The sequence below is a fragment of the Bipolaris victoriae genome, assembly GCF_000527765.1.
Source record: "Bipolaris victoriae FI3 unplaced genomic scaffold scaffold_45, whole genome shotgun sequence".
NCBI lineage: Eukaryota > Fungi > Ascomycota > Dothideomycetes > Pleosporales > Pleosporaceae > Bipolaris > Bipolaris victoriae.
In genome coordinates this window covers 201308-221775 of record NW_014575347.1, presented here as the reverse complement: position 1 = coordinate 221775, position 20468 = coordinate 201308, and the positions used below count along the sequence as shown (strand labels likewise).

The 20468-nt window shown below is 47.9% G+C and overlaps 9 protein-coding genes across 9 annotated transcripts; 6 read left to right on the top strand and 3 right to left on the bottom strand.

Moving 5' to 3' along the window:
* Nucleotides 1-1704: 1704 nt before the first annotated feature.
* COCVIDRAFT_38077 (hypothetical protein) lies at nt 1705-3683 on the bottom strand (the record flags this gene model as incomplete). The annotated part of the gene is made up of 4 exons (XM_014700907.1): nt 1705-1806; nt 1907-2407; nt 2445-3273; nt 3370-3683. The coding sequence occupies 4 exons, from the start codon at nt 3681-3683 to the stop codon at nt 1705-1707; spliced, it is 1746 nt and encodes a 581-aa protein (XP_014556393.1).
* A 260-nt stretch (nt 3684-3943) lies between these two features.
* On the bottom strand, nt 3944-4096 carry COCVIDRAFT_100024 (hypothetical protein; the record flags this gene model as incomplete). Its single annotated transcript, XM_014700906.1, has 1 exon — nt 3944-4096. One exon carries the CDS (start codon nt 4094-4096, stop codon nt 3944-3946), a length of 153 nt encoding a protein of 50 aa, XP_014556392.1.
* Nucleotides 4097-4509: 413 nt separating this feature from the next.
* On the top strand, nt 4510-6384 carry COCVIDRAFT_26924 (hypothetical protein; the record flags this gene model as incomplete). Its single annotated transcript, XM_014700905.1, has 5 exons — nt 4510-4728; nt 4784-5042; nt 5688-6003; nt 6056-6077; nt 6127-6384. The coding sequence occupies 5 exons, from the start codon at nt 4510-4512 to the stop codon at nt 6382-6384; spliced, it is 1074 nt and encodes a 357-aa protein (XP_014556391.1).
* Nucleotides 6385-7563: 1179 nt separating this feature from the next.
* On the bottom strand, nt 7564-9158 carry COCVIDRAFT_38076 (hypothetical protein; the record flags this gene model as incomplete). Its single annotated transcript, XM_014700904.1, has 6 exons — nt 7564-7579; nt 7639-7846; nt 7898-8432; nt 8484-8954; nt 9018-9049; nt 9134-9158. The coding sequence occupies 6 exons, from the start codon at nt 9156-9158 to the stop codon at nt 7564-7566; spliced, it is 1287 nt and encodes a 428-aa protein (XP_014556390.1).
* Nucleotides 9159-9773: 615 nt separating this feature from the next.
* COCVIDRAFT_38075 (hypothetical protein) lies at nt 9774-10663 on the top strand (the record flags this gene model as incomplete). Its single annotated transcript, XM_014700903.1, has 4 exons — nt 9774-9897; nt 9949-10215; nt 10277-10489; nt 10542-10663. 4 exons carry the CDS (start codon nt 9774-9776, stop codon nt 10661-10663), a joined length of 726 nt encoding a protein of 241 aa, XP_014556389.1.
* Nucleotides 10664-11304: 641 nt separating this feature from the next.
* On the top strand, nt 11305-14830 carry COCVIDRAFT_16274 (hypothetical protein; the record flags this gene model as incomplete). Its single annotated transcript, XM_014700819.1, has 3 exons — nt 11305-11710; nt 11854-13334; nt 13448-14830. 3 exons carry the CDS (start codon nt 11305-11307, stop codon nt 14828-14830), a joined length of 3270 nt encoding a protein of 1089 aa, XP_014556305.1.
* Nucleotides 14831-15611: 781 nt separating this feature from the next.
* Nucleotides 15612-16115, top strand: COCVIDRAFT_100036 (hypothetical protein; the record flags this gene model as incomplete). The annotated part of the gene is made up of 1 exon (XM_014700902.1): nt 15612-16115. One exon carries the CDS (start codon nt 15612-15614, stop codon nt 16113-16115), a length of 504 nt encoding a protein of 167 aa, XP_014556388.1.
* Nucleotides 16116-16743: 628 nt separating this feature from the next.
* Nucleotides 16744-17945, top strand: COCVIDRAFT_38073 (hypothetical protein; the record flags this gene model as incomplete). The annotated part of the gene is made up of 2 exons (XM_014700901.1): nt 16744-17553; nt 17715-17945. The coding sequence occupies 2 exons, from the start codon at nt 16744-16746 to the stop codon at nt 17943-17945; spliced, it is 1041 nt and encodes a 346-aa protein (XP_014556387.1).
* An 824-nt stretch (nt 17946-18769) lies between these two features.
* COCVIDRAFT_26919 (hypothetical protein) lies at nt 18770-19369 on the top strand (the record flags this gene model as incomplete). The annotated part of the gene is made up of 2 exons (XM_014700900.1): nt 18770-18934; nt 19007-19369. 2 exons carry the CDS (start codon nt 18770-18772, stop codon nt 19367-19369), a joined length of 528 nt encoding a protein of 175 aa, XP_014556386.1.
* Between the last annotated feature and the right edge of the window lie 1099 nt (nt 19370-20468).

Genomic DNA, 20468 nt, shown 5'->3' with positions numbered 1-20468 from the left:
CACAGGGTCGTGTACTAAAGCTTGAACGAAGGAATCTGTGGCTAATAATTCAAAACCCTAAAGCCTTGGCGTCTGAAGGAAGCCACTGTTCATCGGCGCAATATAGTACTGGCCGGCGAAATGCGAGGGCCGCCTTAATGCGCACCTGGAACACCAACATTGACACTGCAAATATAGGTGTACAGCCACCTACAATAGCTATGATTAAGGGCTTTGTGGAGACAAGTTTCATAGACTGTATATAGATTGAAGTTTTATGTCCAGTGTATCTAAGGCGGTTTACGGGATAGAAGTTCGTAAGGCACCGACACCAAATGGACTTTTCTTGCCCTCCCACACTAGTTCTGACTACTAGTCGCCGTCTAGGAAATCCGCGATAACCTTGCTTTCTGCAATATCCTAGAGTTTCTCTTCGATTTTCCAAGACTTGAATACATGACAGGCCGGGATGTCAGTATTCTGAAAAAAATAGACCCTCCAGCACGTGCGCCTGGGCCTGGTTGAATTTGTTGTGGACGGATGTCTCAACATCATGTCGAAACACCCACTTTGGGAACTTGAGCCGAATGTGTTTGGAATCCTTTCGGATATTTTCCCAATTGGTTGCACCCATAAGCTGGGAATTCACGAATACCATCTTCTGGATGCAGCTGGCGCGCTAATAGCGCAGCAAGTTGTAGACACGTGCACCCAGCGGTCCACTTTTGGAAACGTTACTTATCGGTACACGCATTACACGCATATCTTAGGTAAGTCGCAAGTTTAGCAGCGTCTTCGACCGCCAAGGTCGCACCGCTAACTGAGGATATGACAGTGTTATGCGCTACATCTTCGACCCGCACCACTCTACCACTCTTTGATGTTCACTCAGGGCGCAAATTGCGCTAGATTAAGGGCTAGTGCGTTATTGAGCCTTCGGGTGTCGTACTGACAAGACCCTAGATAGCGGGATGCCAGTCTGAACGTTGCAATTGTCGGCGGCTTCGCAGGCTTTGCGCTCCTCGTAGGACTTCAAAAGCCCGACAGAGTGAATCACCGTTCACAAAGCAAGAGACAGTCCGTACGGTGCTGCAGGCTTATGATACGACGCGCCAGTTCCGTAGCCAGAAATTTGTCGTGACAAGTTCGGAAGTGGGTTGCCTGTTGTCTGGCAACGAGCCAGGGGTTACGATGGAAGCTACGCCGATGTTTGAAGCGCTGAAGGACAAGATGCATTGGATGTGGGATGCCGGCATAGAACAACAAGTCAAAGATGCAAGACTGCTGTTGGATGAAGCGTTGTTTGCCATAAGCGTCAAGCAGCCACTCGACACACGAACTTTAAAGCAGCCGGAAGAGAGTAATATAGGGTAAATAGTGAAGTTCTAGGCGGGCTGTATGATGTTTCTGAGTGCTCGATACTCGTTTCCAGACTCGCTGCTGCCATTAGTACATTTCATCAGTCGATGCTGTTGTAAGAGATTCACAGCGGAGAGCCTACCCTCTACGTAGAGCCAGCCATCAGCCGTTCGAAGTAATCCATATCGATACCTTCCAAGGATCAATCGCCACTTCCTGTGAGACCAGGCAACAAAGCATCAAAGAAGCCGCCCTCTGAAAATTTTGGATTCCACACATTCTCATGAACACTTGTGAGGCCTGATTTCTCACTCACCATTACAGAGGGACTCATTATTCCAGCAGAATAGTGTGGCGTCGCTAGCATTAGGCTTTCGCGCTCGTCGCTAGTTTGCGTATCGAGTGTAGTTCCTTAATCGTCGAGTTCCCGCTGTGAGCTGCCGGCGGAGGCGTATAAAGTGTTGAGATCTACGGCAGAGTGTGAAATTGGCGTATGCGACTGCATGTCGCTATGTTCAGTCGAAAGATCCGGATAGCTTGTTGCCCGAGCGGCTATGCCTTCGAGTACGAATTTAATTAAACCAAAGTAAGGAATGTGCATCTGCGAATGATCTTGTTCTGCCTTTTCCACGAGAGGTGCGTTGTGCGCAACTTGCTGCACTACAACATTGTGTGCCGGGGCATCGTAGCCATCAGCGGCTTCCGCTTCGATAGCGAGCAGCCGCTGCAGGAGTTCTGCGCTTTGTCGACTGAGCGAATCTTCGTTAAGCCGACTGACCTCCTGTAAATTCTCCTGGGCCTGCTCTATCATGGCCCGGTCGCCTAGGTACAGGTGCGTGATGATGTCGACCTGCGAAGGGTGGCGATAGCTGTCGAGGTGGGCCAGAAGCAGCATCACTGCAGCCATGACGGCCAGGTAATCGACCGTGCGGCAGTTGTACGCGACTTGGTTCGATCTGCGTAACACAGCGAAACGAGAAAGGATCTCCCGCGAAGAATTGACACAGGCGAATTTGGAGTATGTGAACCGCCGGTCAGTAGAAGATAGCAACATGTAAGGTACGTGAGGCTGGTTGAGAAGATTGAAGTGGAAAATCTGCACATACGTACAGCCGCTGCACGTCCCAGCAGATTTTCTGCTTGGTTTGCATTGGGTTTCCAAGATCCGGGACCAGCCACCATTCGCTGGGGAGGGTTTGTGCAGCACGCTGCAGTTCTTTATCTAGACTTTGGGTTACACTGAATTCGACGCTTGTCGGATCGGATTCGTTGCGCTGCAATATGCGTGAAGCAATGACGCACTGCACTCTTTCAAGGCCGCCCATGGCGGTATCAGTGGCTAGTAGTGCTATGCTAGCCATGCTGACATCCGTAGAGCCCTGAGGTAGACCAAGTAGCAGGCACATGTAACGATCATAATGGACGATGCGGAACCACATGTACTGCGGATCACATCGGGTTGCGTGGTCTAGGACTCGATATTGTTTGGGAGTAGCCGGCCCATGCACATGCAGGCCGAGGAGCTGTGCGAGGAGCATTGCTCGGCGGCAAGCCATCCAACTAAGGCGCAGACTGCCACAATTTCCATGATAGATACTCTCCATGACAACGCACTCTAAACCTTCTACACTGGCCAGCATCCGGTCCTGAGAGGTAACGAGGCGAATGGCAAGCTCTGCAAGACGCTCTGCCATTACCCTGGGAGGCTCATGAAGGCCAGCTAACTCATGGTGTATATTGGGGTGCAGGTCTTGAAGAAGTGTGACTATGTTCAGTATGTGTCTGGCTAGGAGCACTGGGTGAGAATCTACGCTAGCTGGTGCCGGCAATGAGCCGGACGATGTGGGGTCATTGGGATGGTTGGGATGGTTGGGATCCAGCCAGGTGTAGGGCATACTAGTAAGCGTAGAGCCATTGAGCATAGCCGAGTGTCGGCTGCTTGCTCATTATATGATGTCGCATTCTTCTGGCGAAGGCAGTGCAGCATGGAGGGTTTTGGATATTTCTGCCATGGATGGAGTGCGGCTAGACGGGTGGCTATATGAAGAGCATATATGTGTCGGTGCTGGCGCAGGAGGTGGAGCTGTGATGCCTGGCCTTGGGTTCGCATCGATGGCGGTGGTGATGGCGGGCAAGAAGTGAGGCGCAGTCTCCTCAGGCTGATCCTGGGCGAGGCAGGGAGTGCTACGCTTCCTACAGCCAAGACAGATGGTTGAATCGTCTGCGCATGGCACACACTTCTCCTTCCGCCGCTTGCAAGCCCAGCAGCTGTGAGTGCCTTTGCGAAGCTTCTGCCGCTTGGGATGACCAGGTCCGTCCACATCGTCGGTGGAAACAGAGGCCATTGTGGTGGGAGCGACAGTGGTGAGGCTGGACAGTGTTACGATGTGCTATGTCGTCTGGCGATGCAACTTTGTGTACGTACCCTGTAGCAGTACAGTAACTATACTATGAACAAAGAAAGGTAAGCGCTTGCTTCGACCGCCGAAGTCATTCGTCCGCCGGGGTGGAATTGCGCCGAGCGACTGGTTTGTAGCTTGACTGCATAGTATGTAGTACTGTGCGTGCCGATGCAGGGCGTGGGAAATTAGCTGCATGATGCACTTCAGACTACGTACGTACCCGCAACGCCAAGTCTTGCCGCCTGTACGTAGACTACTGTAGTAGTAGTAGTAGTAGTAGTAGTAGTAGTAGTAGTAGTAGTAGTAGTAGTAGTAGTAGTAGTAGTAGTAGTAGTAGTAGTAGTAGTAGTAGTCATGTGACAGTCTACCATCTGCGTCGATGCTGCATGGCAATAATAGATACGAGCACAACATGGCTTACTAAAGTGTCGCAGCGCCTGCCTCCCGTCTCCTGCACGCCCAGTTTGGCGCGCTTTTCAGCCCGCAACAATCAATTGCGCCATCACTCTGCCTTCCGCCGCCCGCCTACTTGTCAGTGTCGGCTGAAGCAAACAAAGTCTATGGCCTAGCTCCGCCGACAGTCACTCTGTATAATGTCTGAAAGCTCCGGAGAGAGTCGCAATTCCACCGGATGCCGGATGTTCTGTATAATGTTTGAAAGAAATCATGAAGATACAAGACTACATTCCTCACGCTTCCCCCCGCTCTTGCTCCATTCGAAGCTATCCCAATCTATCTCAATCCTCCCCAACCTCACTCTGTAGCCACCATGGCCGCAGACTCGGCATCCAGCGCTGACGCCCGATATGCCGAGTCGAGAGGTAGCAGCGAGAAGAAGACGACCGATGGCATGCTCGACGCAAAGCATGTGGCGGCGGCCAAGGCAACCAATGGCGACGGCGAGGCTGCCGTCTACTACACTGGATGGCGCCTTACCGCCGTCATGGCCACCATCAACCTGACCACCCTCATTGCTTCCTTGGATCTGGTAGGTATCGTGCATGCATCTTGAAGACATGAAATGTGCTGATACACGACTCCAGGGCACTGTAGCCACAGCTATTCCGGCAATCACGAGGGACTTCAATGGTTTGGAATATATTGGCTGGTACAGCGGCGCATGCTTCCTCCTTGTCGGCAGTAGCAGTGCTTTATCAGGTAAGCTGTGCAAATACCTATCTGCACGATACGTGTTTATGGCGGCACTTGGCATCTACCTCGTGGGCAGTATCGTGGCCGCGGCAGCGCCCAACGGCATCGCATTGGTCGTGGGAAGAGCTCTGCAAGGTCTTGGTTGCTCAGGTAAGTGGGCTACTTGATCAAGGCTTCCATGGGCTTGCTGGCTGACCATGTGCGTCTTCAGGCTCTCTCAGCGGATCCGTCCTTATCATCAACTTCACGGCTACTCCGAGTAGTCGTCCTAGGTTGATTGGCATATGGATTAGTGTTTGCAAGAATCAGTCCTAAATCTCCGGTTTCTGCTACTTTTAAGAGCAATGCGCTAATGTGAAACAGTCATGTCAGCTACAATCCTAGGTCCGGTTCTGGGAGGTGTCTTCACTTCAGACGTTAGCTGGTGCTAGTGCTTCTGTATCAATCTGCCTGTCGGAGGTGTCGCAATCTTGCTGCAAATCCTCTTCTTACATATTCCAAAGCATATCAAGTTGGCTCCTACAACGTAGAAAGAGATCATCCTTTACACCGACATTCCCAGTTTCAGCTTCTTGCTAACCTCACTCATCCGCTTCACATTGGCACTAGAATAGGGAGGTCTAACCAAGCCATGGTCAGATGGCTTAGTTATTGCCACGCTCATCCTCTTTTTTGTGCTCACTATCGGCTTTGTAAGTGTTGAGTGGCTTCAGGGAGACTACGCGGGTGTGCCCTTGCGTCTCTTGAAGCCGCGCATGACCTAGGCTAACTGCATCTACGGCTGGCTGAACCCAGGAGCGAACTTCCTAGTTCTCTTCTACCTTCCAATCTACTTTCAGGATGTCAAGGGCACATCGGCCATCACCAGCGGTGGTATGATGGGCAAGACCCGCATGATCCACCCTTTCACCATCACCAGTGGCCTCCTCACAACTCTCGGCGCGGCTCTACTGTGGTCCACGGATGTCAACGCCTCCAACGCATGGTACATCGGAGCGCAGGTGCTATTTGGTCTCGGCATTGGGCTCGGCAACCAGGTTCCAGTCACCGTGCTGCAGGCATCCGCTTCAGCGGAAGACGTCGTGGCAACAACTGGCATCATTTCCAGTGAGTACGCTGGCAATTCAACCGCGTTTGTGGCGATATGCTAACACATATTGCAGCGTTCTAAACAGCAACTGGTGCGTACTTTGTTGTAGCGGCGTAGTCGATCTTTGCGGATTTGATGGTGCAGACTTTGATTGGGAATGCCAAATACATTGCCATTAGCAGGGTCCTGAGCTCCGGAGCAGGAGAGCTACAGACCCTCTACAACGGTTCGCAGTTGGACCAGGTGCGCAATGCGTACATGGTCGGAATAAAGGACGTGTTCGTCTTCTGCATCGATGTGTCGGCCGCCACCATCTTTGCCGCGCTGCTAGTGCCTTTTGTAAGGATGCCTGAGACCGAGACCCCGAAGCTGGAGGCACAGGAGAAGTCAGCGGAGACATAGTGGGAATTTGCACCAAGTCCAGCAGCACTCCCTGGGCATACGAGGACGGGAGAGAGAAGAGAGATTGAAACAGCCGCCAACAAGGAGGGGTTGTCCATACTCGGAGTAATGTGTGGGAACGGTATGGGAAAGGAGGTGCTTAGTTAGATGTTACATAGCAATCAAGTAGCCCCGCAGTGTAGATGTAGAGGTATTTATGAAAGGTAAAAGAATACTTAGGGTGTTTGACTTTGGAAAAGTGAGAGGATGGTAGGTGCTGATCCAAGCCGATGAAGATTTTGTGTGGGTTTCAACTTCGATGGCTGCCGCAATGATATCCATCTGCGCAGTGACAGCTTCCGCGTGCTGGTCGAGATCAAAGAACTTGGGGAGAGCCACTCTAGTGTCGTCGTATTTGCGTCGAGGAATCAGCCACCGCGGTGATTTAGGGAATAACAGGAATGTTACCACCAGCAGCACGCTGAGAGGGATCTGGCAGGCGATTGGAACTCTCCACTGCCAGTCGTTGGTTGGACTCTGTCTTGCTGAACCAGCGCAGACGCCGGTAGCTATCCCATTGCCCGCCGTCAGAGCGACGTTGTAGGTGCCCATCAAGAGCCAGCGATGGTGTGGCGGCGCGCTCTCGGTGATTTATATAATACCGGCAACGAAGAGCTGACCAGTACCAGCCGCATTTATGCACCTGTACACCATGTAGTTGAGGTAGCTCTGAGACGTGCCGAGCATCGCCACCAGTACAACACCTATCATCACCATACCGCGCCGCCCGACGTACGTGCCTGTGACGTTAGAAAGCACAGCACCAAGGGTTCTGTTTAATGATAGGAAAAGACAATACACTTAAACTTGTCAAGATAACATTTGCCCGCAACAAGAAGGGAGGAGTAGATGCGGTTGCGGGTTAACTGGCACTGTATTGTTCTAGGTTTTGAATACATTCAGTTGACAGTAACTGAATCTAGAATCGTCATATCATGGGATAGATATCCCATGTAACCATACTTTTTTTCAAAGAAAATGTGTCGTGGTGGACTAGCGCGCAACTGGTGTTCAACGAACCATGAGCGGCGGCCTAGCCCAAGTTGTGAAGAGTTTTTGATTCATCCAGTCCCTGGACTCCGGCAAGACCTCAATGTCAAACTCAAACACGACCAAGGCTAAGGCTAAGACGAGTCGCATTTAAATAAATGCCAGACTACAGGTACGAGGTTAGCCAAGGTTACCGTGTTTTCTTTTTGTGTTCGGCAAACCTACTTTCTGCCAATGCCGTTTCTCGGTCCGAAAAGGAACGGTTGTAGGACGTCCCGTTTGTCATTTGCCCATGCTGGCTGGTCGGAGTCTATGAATCTCTCCGGAGCGAATTCGTCGGGCCAGGCGAAGTTATGAGGCGATCTGAATGCAGCATATTGACTGATGCCGACCAAGGTATTGCCCGGGACGAAGTGTCCAGCGATAAATCCGCCTTCGGGTGTAACCAGGCGAGGATGATTCGTTGGGGAGGGGGGTTATAGACGCATTGTTTCATCGATTACTGCCGCCAGATAGCGCAAGCCGGCAGCTTTTGAAATGTTAATTTCACTCCTGTGGTTGAAAGCTGACCAAACCTCTGTCTTTAGTTTCTGATATACCTCGGGATTTTGGCGGAGGAAATAGGTAGCCCCTGCAAGAGCTATAGATGTCGTTTCGCTGCCAGCAACGATAAGGGGGGTGGCGTTATCAAACACCTCGTCCATCGTGATCTTGCCCTGTTTCTGAGCCACTAAGAGATTCTCCATCAAGTCTGTATACTGTAGCTTGGCTTCTATTCTCCGGTGAAGCTTTGCCCTTGTCATCTCCAGAAGTGCATGGCCTTCGTCGACGACTTTTTGCGGCACAAGTTTGATCAGAAGCCGAGTAATCTGTGGTGCTAGGCAATTGAAAGACCTGTTCCAGGAGATTACCCTCATGGTACTGAAAATTAACTTGACCCAGGGATGATATTCGGAGCGCGAAAGATAATCGAAGGATTCCGCGTATACTAGATGACCAATCACGTCGAATGCAAAATACTACACATCATGTTCAGACTTTGTGATCATTGTTTATATAGCATGACATACATTGTGGCATGCAGCCGCGTCGATTGGTTTGTCATAGACCTGGCGCAGTCGGTCTACCAGAAGATTGGCGTAGCCAGAAATGACGGATTCCTGCTGTCGTAGTGCTTTTTCCGAAAAGCCGTGAGACAATAGTCGTCTTAGCTTCGAGTGGTCATCCTTGAGAACGGAAAAGAGGCTTGGGCCGGCGTCGGCAGTAAAGATTAGAGATGAATCCTTGATGTATTCCGGAGTTCCATTGCGATGACCATATATGTCTTTCCATGCTTTCGGATCAAGAAAAATGAGTTCGTTTGGTGCGATTCGAATGGTCGGGCCGTAATTTAGATGCATCTGGTGTAAAGCATATTGGAGATCGCCGCGGAGACTATGATAGGAATGCCATAGAACGCCAGCTCTGGCCAACCAAGGGCCCGGGAACGCTTTTAAGGGGTGTAGGTATAAGTTGTAGAAGGCTCGAAGAATGCAGTACCACTTCGACTCTTAGTCAGTGTCGCGTAGCGTGATGGAGATCCAATGGCGAATTTGGATACTTACTACAAAGCTAGCAACAACAGCCAATATAGCCGCTGAAGTTGGAGCGAGTTGTAGCATCCCGTAAGAGAAGTTTTTTGATGCACTGTTTTTACAGTTCTCATATCAGGCCACTGTGCGGGATGAGCTTGCATATACAGTCATCCCGTAGCCCAATACTAGTCGCAATGGAGGATGGAAGTGAATTTGGCCAAGTATATAATGCTACCCAGGTTTTACCACAGATATAACTCAACCGGGCAGCTACGCACCCTGATTCAAAAACACACAAATGCAACGCGAATCAGACTGTTCATTTTCTCTTTTTATTTGTAGCGTAAGAATTCTCCAATATCATGCTTTACGTACTGAAATGTATCTCGCTCTAGTAGGGCTACCTTGTTATTCTTGCCTTGCATTGATAAGGGGAACTGTTCGGAACTCCAACGCTAAGCCTATTTTAGCGAAAAAGAGGCCTCTTTCGCCACCTAGTATTAGTTCCGGCCAGTGATTCCTGACATGAGCTGTGTGGAGACAGAGACGCGCTAGTTGTATGCTGGTTCGTGTGAGTTTCACATGTGTCAAAGTTGAACGTTGTTTTGGATGGCGTGACGTCATGGTAAAGAAAAATGACGGCACCTTTCACCTGCAAGTGCATGAGCATAGGATGGCATCATTATGCTTGCGAGTTCTCTTATATGATCTTGGTTTCTTACTTTCGACTTTGACTATCATTCACCTAGTACAGACATGGCTGACACTAGAAACATGGCTGAAATCATGAGGCATTCTGAACGTCTCACAGATAAAGATGATGGGGTGGTGCGCTCCATTAGCGATGTACCTATCACCGAACAACGAAAACCGTTCATGGACTCGAAAGGCTCTAAGCTTCAGCATCCAGGTATGTGTTCGCACATGGAACAATCCGCAGCTACATCTCTGATACAACCAGGCACGGCCCGTGCGAATCTCGCCCTATCGGTAGAATCCCCCCAAGGCACCAAGGGTTGGAAAGAGCAGCACTCCCACCAGACCGTTCTACAACAACATTGCGACTTCTTTGACCGCGATCACGATGGCATTCTTTGGCCACAGGATACGTTTGTCGGCTTCTACCGTCTCGGTTTTGGTGTCATCCTATCCATCGTCGCCGTTTTCGTCATCCACGCTAATTTCTCCTACCCGACGTGCTCTGGATGGTTACCTGATCCATTCTTTCGTAAGTGGTTCCATTTATAATTGCATAAGATTTATGCTAACTTCATGTACCACAATCTTAGGTTTATTCCTTGAGAATGTACACAAAGACAAGCATGGTAGTGACACTGGGACATACGATACTGAAGGACGCTTTTTGCCACAAAAGTTTGAAGACATATTTGCCAAATATGCCGATGGAAGGGATTATTTGACAATATGGGATGTCAGCAACGTGCTCAAGGGGCAACAGTGCATTGCGGATCCAATTGGTTGGGGTGGTGCATTCTTTGAATGTAGGTCAATATAAGTGTTATTGTTTTCAGAATGTGAAGCTAATAAACACAGGGATTGCTACGTACATAATGCTCTGGCCCGAGGACGGCAGAATGATGAAAGAGGATATCCGTCGCATATACGACGGGAGTATATTCTATACGCTTGCTGAGAGACGAGAGAAGAGTTCGTGAGATTGATGTCGTGTGGTCTCCTCGGGGTTCTCTCACTCGTGGGTTATATTCGATACGAGTCGTCACGGTTGAATTTGGAACGGCTTCACGTAAACGTTCCAATTCTTACGATGTTTTAGTAGAGTCTAGAATAACTAGAGTTAAATTTCTTGAATTTCGAGTTAACTTGGTCACGCCTCAGAACTGCAATTGGAAATGGTGATAATGTGGCGATTGAGAGAGCTATCCTTGGTTACATTCAATTCAGCAAATCGACTCCCCAGCGCTAGCTACGTGGACAAAGCTTACGGGAGGATGATATCACCAGCCAATTAGAGCTGCTGTAGACTGCACTATCTCGTTAAAGCCTGCTATTTTCAGTTACTGCGATTACGCGACCTCACCTGAAACCATGCATAGCCCTGTCGTCTACCCCGCAAGCGTGACATGCGTACCAATCGTATAACAAACTGCATCAAGTGTGCTTCTGTGTAAATGGGATAAATCTACTATATGAACCCGGTGGTCGCCATGAGTGACCTTATTGCCTAAATTAAATGGAAAAAGGTTGGTTTCTATGAGAGCGCAATACTACGCGACTTTGGTCCACATATCTCTCCTTGTTCTATCTACTCGTCAGCCATCTTCTTGATTACTACGTCATGTCGATCAGCCGATTCAACGCATCTGTAATATCTGGTACGAACGAAAATACGCTGGCTCTCTTTAACTTCAATGTTGATCTGTCTTTGGTCAAGCAGGAGGCTCCAAGTGAGTTCAAAGACCTAGGTCGCTCCTTAACTCGTCAACGTCGGGAAATTGCGGAAGATGGTTCTGTCCATAGGACTGCCCAGCGTCTTGGTGCCGTCTTCGAGGATATCGCGCCACATACTCCTCACTTAATACAAGCATATGGATCCAGAGTATCAGAAATATATAGGGATATCTCGAACGAAGGGCTCTTATCTAGTCGAGGCGTTTTTGCTGAGTGCGCCGGCATGGATGGAACATCTGTCTGGGCCGCAGCAACATCTGGTAAAACAGCTATTGCTGTTCACCTTCTGGCCTGTATGCTCGCCCGAGCCTGATCTAGTTCCCAAGCTACTTCCATCTGGTGGAGATCGTTGAGGCTCGGCGGCAAGAATTGCGAACACAGATCAACGATGGAATTTACAATGACTCTGCTCAACTTGGCCTGGCGTTATCTGCAGACCTGTCTCGAAACGATCTTGCTGAATTGGACGCATCTACTAGGGCCTGGCTCCAAGTCGCAGATGATGAGCAGATCAGCCAGCGAAAACAGCTTATGCTCATCATCAACAATGTGAACCTTCCAGTGAATCAAGGGGCAACATCCTTCGGAACACATGCACGTGTCATTGAGGCCTGGAAAACAGCGACAGTAACCATCGAGAAAGTTATTCGAGGGCAACCGCACAATGTCACGAAAGGGTCTGTTTTACTTGGCCTAGCTGCTTGGCACATTTATCCCAATATTTTGGTTTTGGGAGATGTCCCCACCCCCGTCAACTTCAATGATCCCGTCGTGGAAGAGTCTGGTCGACTCACCATTGGGCTGTCGAATCCAGATCCCGGCAAAGACGAGGGTGTTTACTGGTCTCTTTCGTTATCGCACCTTCGCTTCTACGGAGGTCCGGTTAGGGTTACGAGTATCACAACACGAGACGCTTCTAGGCTAAACATCGATGAGTTCCATCTTCTCGTTCTAGGCAGTATACTTGCTGATTGGGGGGGCCTCTACACACCATATATTCTCAAAGCAGCTGAGTTTTTTGTCTGTCTGGATGAGATAACATCTCGTTCCAATGAAACCCCTGATTTTCAGCCCTGGAAATGGCACTGGATCCACTTGTTTGCCGTAGCATCAAGGAAGCTCCTCACTTTAGAGGGCACTGAAAGAGACTTGGCAGTGAACACCGTCGCACTTGGCCAAAGGCGTGGTAGAAGCTTGTTGCGGGAGAGCGCATCTAGTATACCTGCCCTATTTGGATTGTGTGATTCTTGGATTCTCTATCTCCTCAAGGTGCAGGATCGGCTTGACTCCACAATCATCCAGAGCGAAGCAACAGAGGTTGAGATGATGCGATACATTGCGCGACAGCTGGATCTTCAACATGCAGAATGCATCATCAGAGCTAGAGGTGGACATAAACATTTCACGGCGATTCCGCACAAGGACACGAATTGCGAATACCACATCACTTCGATCGAGACCAAACCGTCTTCCTCGTGGGCTGGAATGTGTGAATGTCACGAGACGGGTCACCATTGTCACGTAGAAAGATGCCCCTGTATTCTTTATGGTCAATATTGCTCTAATGCCTGTCATAAAGAAGGTATGGGCCTACAAAACACTCCTTGTCCAGGCTTTCGAAGAGATGATTTGAGAATGAACAAGATTTCGGAGGAATGCTACGAGTGCAGAAACATGAATGATGACGAGGCTGTTCGATACAGAAAGGGCCCTCTATCCATCACTGTGGATCCCTTGCTTGTACCATCACTAAGCGATCTCGGGGTCAAGTTCAAATGCGCCAAAGACAAAACACATGCTGGAAACAATCCACCATTTGCGATTCATGATGCCAGGCAATGTCTTTGCAGTTGCTTTTACGAGGCTACAAGCGTTGGGCCTCCATCCTTTGTGCTAATTGCAGGATCGGAAACTGACGTAGGCTTGTTCCTGAGATTCGATATTGGGGTTCGTGCCAGAAAGAGGAGGTTTTATGAAGCACAGAAAAGGGCACAAACGGAAAGATTCCAGACCATTGATCAGGTGATCAGCTCTTTGAGGACAGACCAGATATCTCCAAAAACATAGTACGCTATCTTGCTACAATTCAAGAAGGAGACATAATTGGCACGCCTACATTTCAGAAGGGTCTTGAGATTCGCCGCTTCACTAATCGGTTTCTTTTCGACTCTCTCCACGCCCTTTCGCTTGCAACCAAAACGTTTGCTAATCTACCAGGCGCAACGATCAATCTCAAAATCATCAGTACACCATTGCACCAGTCTCTGTGGCTTCCACCTCAAGGTGTACGATTTCTTAGCCGCGGGCAAAAGTTTGCATGCATAGCAATGTTCGAATCAGGCTTGTACAACATTGATCCAATTGTGATGAAAGATGTGATTGCCATCTTGTCTCGCAACAGCATTTTTGCCTCCGCATTGCTTCATAACGACCCAGGTTCTCTTGACCACGTTAATGACGTGCGTCGAGTAGTTGGAAATGTAGGTAAAACAGGAATGGTCTTGATGGTCGCCCCGCAAGCACCACGAACGAAGGGAGTCAACTTGAACGAATTCCGCCTTGTTTGCCATAATCCGTTCGATGGCAAATCAGAAGACAGCTTTAGATCCACTTCGCTTCACTTGACTTTCACTGAATTCGAGCTCCCCATCGACGTTGGAGAAAGAGGAGCCATTGATAAGGATCTTTGTTTCGTGGAGACGCTTATACAAGTTTATGATCGAAATCAGTGGATTGCTGACATCGATGTCCTACCTGTATTCCAGAATGACAATGATGCTGTACATCGCAATACAGTAAAGTGTACGGGATGCTCGCCAAAAATACCGTCGATACTTGTGTCTATCGATAATTGGGAAGAATTACTAGATGTTCCAAAAGATCTTGGCAAACTCAGGGTGGCAGTTGTCAGGGCACATGATAATTGGCTAGCAAGACTTGCCGCTGCTTGCATCTGCCAACAGAAAGGTTTCCGTATCGTCATCAATCCTTCAAAGGATGTTTGTTGGCAATGCTGCTGCAAAAAGAAGTGGAACTGGACACAGGAAACTCTCCGCAAATCGAATATAGTGCTGCGTGATTCCATTGACATGGATGCAACTGTAGATGAACAGGCTGACGAAGCAGACACTACTGTGGAAAGCTCGAGCAGCTCTGATTGTGGAAGTTCGTCTGAAGATGATAATCACGAACCCGAACCAAGTTTCAGCACCTCCTTCACAAATAGACCTGGAGATAGTGCCCTAAAACCAGTATCCAGGCCCGTACCTTTCGGGCAGATTAAACAAGATCTGAATGAACTCTACGACGATGACGACGGGTATGAATCTGACGAAACTGTCATCGGAGCCTCGGACTCCGACGAAGAACATGGTACACTAAACTCAAACATTCCACAAGTCTTTATTTGTTAGGCGGGTATTTGATTCGAGTAGTTTTCCACTCGTTTTCAAACGATACATGTATTCGACTCTTAGATTTAAGGATCTCTATCGTGTCGAATAATGCCGTATCTCCATAGAAATTACTCAACGTGCGTTAATTGAAACCAGGAAACATCAATTGACTTATTGCGCCAAGACGTGACGCATCATCATGACCATTTTGATAGTCTATGTCTGTACCTGTCAGACCACTAGGCTGATGATAATACACCGAAAGATGAATCAGGGAAATGATGTACAAATTATTGTATTCTCCTTGAATACATACTATCAAATCACTCTAGTCATTAACCGTGTCAAAACAAACTTATAAATGAGTTAGGAGATGGATCGATCAATGAAATGCAATCATAGCTACAAGCGCTCTATCTATCTTCAGATATCACCTTACTCCTTAGTCAGATTATGTTGCTCCAGGCTCTGATCCCGGCTTAGGGACCTTACAGATTACTAGGTCCTTCAACAACGTTGCTGCTGAGGCTGGTCTTAGTTGATACTAACCAAAACTAGTGCTCAGAAGGAAAAGATTGCTTATGGCGATATAATCCCTTTGGCTCTATCCCATCTGCTGGTGACGCAGCCTCATCAAAATACTTGACAACGGACATATAGCCAGCTGCAAAAATCCTATGAGGCTCAGCTGATGCCAAGCGCTTATAGTACCAAAAAGGCAAATACTATGTGTTACGATCATTCGATTTACAAAATTTCAGCTACTTGACTAAGCTAGGAATTAGTCTAGCCTGTTTCGATGTATTCTCATCACCTTTCTCAGCCTCAGCTGAACCCTCTAAATTCTATCCTCAGTGCTGTCTTTAGCCCATATTCTATAGCCCCAGAATCCCACTGTAATCTCATATATATAAATAATGCCTTATTTACAGTAACCACAAACATTCGCACAAACATTCTCAAAGACATTAAACACGCTTTCACAGCTTTCGACACCATGAGATTCAACATTTTGCCAATGATCGCTATCGCGGCAACTTTACCAAGTGTTTCTTTATCTGCCCCGACGACTGATTCTATTGGCATCTTTCCCCGCGACAACACCGCTGCTATAATTGGTACCTGGGATGACCAGAAATGTGGCATCTCGAAAGTAGATGACAGCGTCGCTATCCCTGATGACCGCCCCACCGGTAATTGCAAGGAGTTGCGTGGGAACAGTATGCAGGTCTTCTGGGTCAAGAAGGGGTGCGTAGGTACGTATATTGACCCGCTCCCAAAGCGCCACAAATGGACAATTTAATGAGTACCTTCATAGTTTTGCTTTTCAAGAACAGAGGCTGTAAAACGGACCCAACACCCGCAACCTCGCTGGCGAATGGCTGGAATCAATGTTTCGACAATAGTCGATATGTGAGCTGGACAACATATTGTGGGTAGAGTGGTGGACAAGGTACTATTGGTAGGGTGTGGTAATGTGATTTGGGTGACGGGATCTGTAGATCGCATAATTATGGCATAATCTAGACAGGGTATTTAAGATTTTGTAGACAATGCTAGCTGTGCGCGTGAGATAAACCTCGCTAAGGACGTGTTTGGTTGCGCGTTATGCGCCTGCATATTTAATGCCCGTTTGGGTGTAGAGCTCAATAGCGAAGCCTAGCTAGTATCGTGGCTGCACACATAGACCTTCTGTAGGTCACGAAGGGGCGGTTTGTCTGGATTTCAACATGATTTCGGATCTACTACTATTGGTCTAAACTTATGGAGCGCGTGCGAGTTCGGATCCGAACGTCACTCCGAAACCTCGGCTCCGACTTATCGGTCAAACAGGCTGGGCATTAGCGGGATATGAATAACACATGCGCATGTTCATAAGGGTTCAGCGTAGGGTTTAATACATCACTCTCTAACACCAGTACTCGTACAAAATGGTCTCTGATTATCTGACTCTTCTTTTTCTCCTTCTGCGTCACTTGCCCTCGTTCGCACTTACAGCCTCGACCCGCAAGATTAAGGCTGTAGTCCACCGTTACACCTACAAGTCCTTGCCATCAACGCAAACTAAGAATGTGGTCGTAGTCGGCGGTTCCTTCACAGGATATTTTACAGCAAAACACCTAATCGAGACTCTTCCCAGTGGATATCGCGTTGTACTCATCGAGAAGAATTCACATTTCAATTATGTGTTTGCCTTTCCCAGATTTAGCGTGATCCAGGGGTACGAGAAATTTGCATTCATTCCATTTCAAGGATTAGAAAAAGGAGCACCAAAAGGCATATTTGAGTTTGTGCAAGGAAAGGTTGATAAGGTGAATGAGCGCGTCATCAGACTGGAGGGTGGAAAGGAACTGGAATATGAATACCTAGTGATTGCCACTGGCACGTCATCAGCAATTCCCAGCAAGGTAGCAGCAACGGAAAGTCTTGATGCGCAACGAGAATTGAGAGGCTTGCAGAGTAAAATCGAGAAGGCGGCACGAATTGCGGTTGTTGGTGGAGGCGCAGTAGGTGTCGAGCTTGCAAGCGATATCAAGGACTTTCATCCCGAGAAAAGTGTTGTGCTGTTACATTCAAGAAATAGGCTGCTCCCAAGCTTTGGAGAACGGTTACATCAGTACGTAACGAAAAGGTTTGGTGAAATGGGCGTTGAGGTCTGGCTCAATGAACGGCCACAGATCTTGGAGGGTAGTCACACCCTCAAGCTCAAACGAGGCGGAGAAGAGACCTTTGATCTCATCGTAGGTTATCCCTTGGGTGTCGAAATTCCCTCGGTCAGTCAACTCACGAAGCGCAGATCCCATGTACTGGTCAGCGGCCAAACAGCTCAGTCATATCCAGCCTCTCGTTGGAGTCAATATCAAAGGATTCTTCCCACATTCTTGTAAGACCAACACTGCAGATCGCTGATGAGCGTTTTCCGAATGTCTTCGCTGCGGGCGACGTTGCAGCTTCTGGTGGACCAAAGATGGCACGAGCGGGTTATATGCAGACCTTCGTTGTTGTTGACAACATCTTATCCCTAATCAATGGGAAGGATAACATGAAGGTCTACAAGCCGATGCGTTGGCTAGAAGGCTCGATCAAATTGACTTTAGGAAAGGTAAGCATTATCGATAGTCCGTATCATTGAGAGTGAGCACTGAATATTACTAGGAACACCTTGTGATGTATACGAATGAGTCTGCTGGAAGGGACACGCTCGTGGCATCAAATTCTGGGAAGATTGACATAGATGTCAAAAAGCAGTGGCGCCAGTTTGGGGAGGATATAGCTCAGCTATAAGAAACCGTAGCGTAACAATATTCAAATAGACACTCAGAAGTCGATACAGTTGGTCTTAGAAAGAATTGGCCACACAATACTACACCATAGCGACAGCCCCAATAAGCGGTGTAGCTATATATTTGCCTACAATGACAATATACTCTAACTCCTTTCGCTCAATCTGTATCGACTATGGCCTTAATTTATTGTATCCATCTGGCTTATAGCGTATCGGACTGTTTTTCTCAAAACAGAATAGCAAGTCTCACCTCGGCTAGCTAGAATTAATGTGTACTTAGCGTAAATATTTCAAAGAGAAACACGTACTAAAACCTCGAAGTTTTGGCCCCAAGTTTCATTAAGAGAAGTCCCACCTTCGAAAACTACATGGACTATTCATGTATTTGCATAGCCAAGTCCCACTAGCGGAGCCTGCACAGACTACACTACTCATATGACTGCATAGCTTAGCGTTCAGCCTCGGATTGTTACCAGATGTTTGTCCGCGGGCTCCGTATCTCAAATCAGGAGACACAGGTAGGTAAATATTAGATGTAGAACAGTGTAGATAAAGTGAGTGTGAGTATATTGTCTGCCCCTTATCCTGTGTTAAAAACTTCACCCAATAATATATTTCTAATCGTTCTTGAACTAGGCTTCATATATCACTAAAGTACGTTAGCAGCCATAATGGCAACCTACAAAGCTCTGGTATTGGAGCAGTTCGGCACGTCCCTGGTCCTGAAAGATGTTCAAACCCCACCTGTTACGCTCGGCTCAGCGCTCGTCGCACCACTCTATGCGATGATACCTCCGCTACTTCCGGTGCTGTTATCTGGTGCTTTCAAGGAGCAAGTAAGTTTATCAAGAAAGAAATTTTGTATTGCTCCGACTTTCGATTCCACCCTGCATTAACATGCTGTATAGCTGTTGTTTCGAACTTCCTTACTCAATACCAAATCACCTGTCAATTTCATTGCTATTTGTTCTAGCACCGCTCCGCTGCAGATTACATCTAATGTTTCTAGTATCCAACCTTTCCCTCCCTACACTCCGGGCTATTCTTGCGTTGCAAGTATCCTTTCTCTTCCCCCCGATGCCATCACCCTTCAGATCGGCGACCTTGTTTGGGTCGATGCCACGATCCGAAGCCGCGACAATCCACACACCGAAATCATTCGCGCCTCCCTCTGTGGCGCTGACCCGGGCTCGCTGACCCTCATGAAGAGCGTCTCGAACGAGGGGGTTTTTATTGAGAAATTGCCTGTTCCGCTAGAAGGGATTTTTTAAGTTAGAAGAGAAATTGGTGAAGGGGAAAGAGGAAGGTGGATTGGGATACAAGATTAGTGACTTTGCGCTTTTGGGATCTTACCTGTTAGCAGTGGGAGGTTTGGCAAGCTCGAATATCGGGGTGGGTGATACTGTTATTGTGGGGCCGGCGACAGGCAAGTTCTCAGGGGCCGGGGTGTTAATTGCATTTGCAATGGGTTGTAAGGTTGTGGCTACAGCTCGTAAAGCTGAAAAGCTTAAGATATTATAAAAGTACTATGCTGCGAAAGAGATGTTATCAACGGTTGTTCTAACGGGCGACACGGACATGGATGTGAAGGCACTAAGAGATGCGACAGGTGAAAAAGGAGCGCACGCGTTTGTGGACTACAGGCCTTCCTCTTTAAAGGCAGAACTGCTGTTTTTCATGGCAGGCATCAAGTCGCTCCGGCGTGGTGGAGAGTTTATTTTGCTGGGAGGCGCATTTGCTGATCTTAAAACCTCGTATCAAGAGATCATGCCGCGCGAAGTGAAAATCCGGGGTAAATTCATGTATCAGCATGAGCATATAGAACGCTTCTTGAGAATGGTTGAAACAGGGAATTTGAAGATCGATCCAGAAGCGGGTTTGAAGGATGGGTTCAAGTATTGTAGTCTGTATCAGGTGGAAGAGGCGTTGAATACGAATTCAGGATGGGCGTTTGGGGACCAAAGTTTGTTTACCCATAATAAGTAGTGAAAAAGCGCGATGATCTCTCAACCTTACCAGTCACAATTATTAAATAGCTGTTATTACGATATTCATCACTATTAAAACGTAAAAGTATCTCTACAGGCGTCTATATATTCACTTTTCCCCAGTCACTTAATTCAAAAGGACCACATTGATTTCAGTGTTGGCAGCGGTGCAGTATAAGGGTAGGGTAGTCCACCATGCAGCTAGAGTATATATAATTAATTCATAGATTAATTAAGTCTAAGCAATTCTTGATTCACAGAAGCATTCTCTTCCGTGGATATAGATCATGGTGACAAATAAAAGGTGGCTCGCGTCCAATATAGTAAGACTAATGGTCCAATACTATCCACGACCGTTCACTAAAATAGCCGCATACTTAGC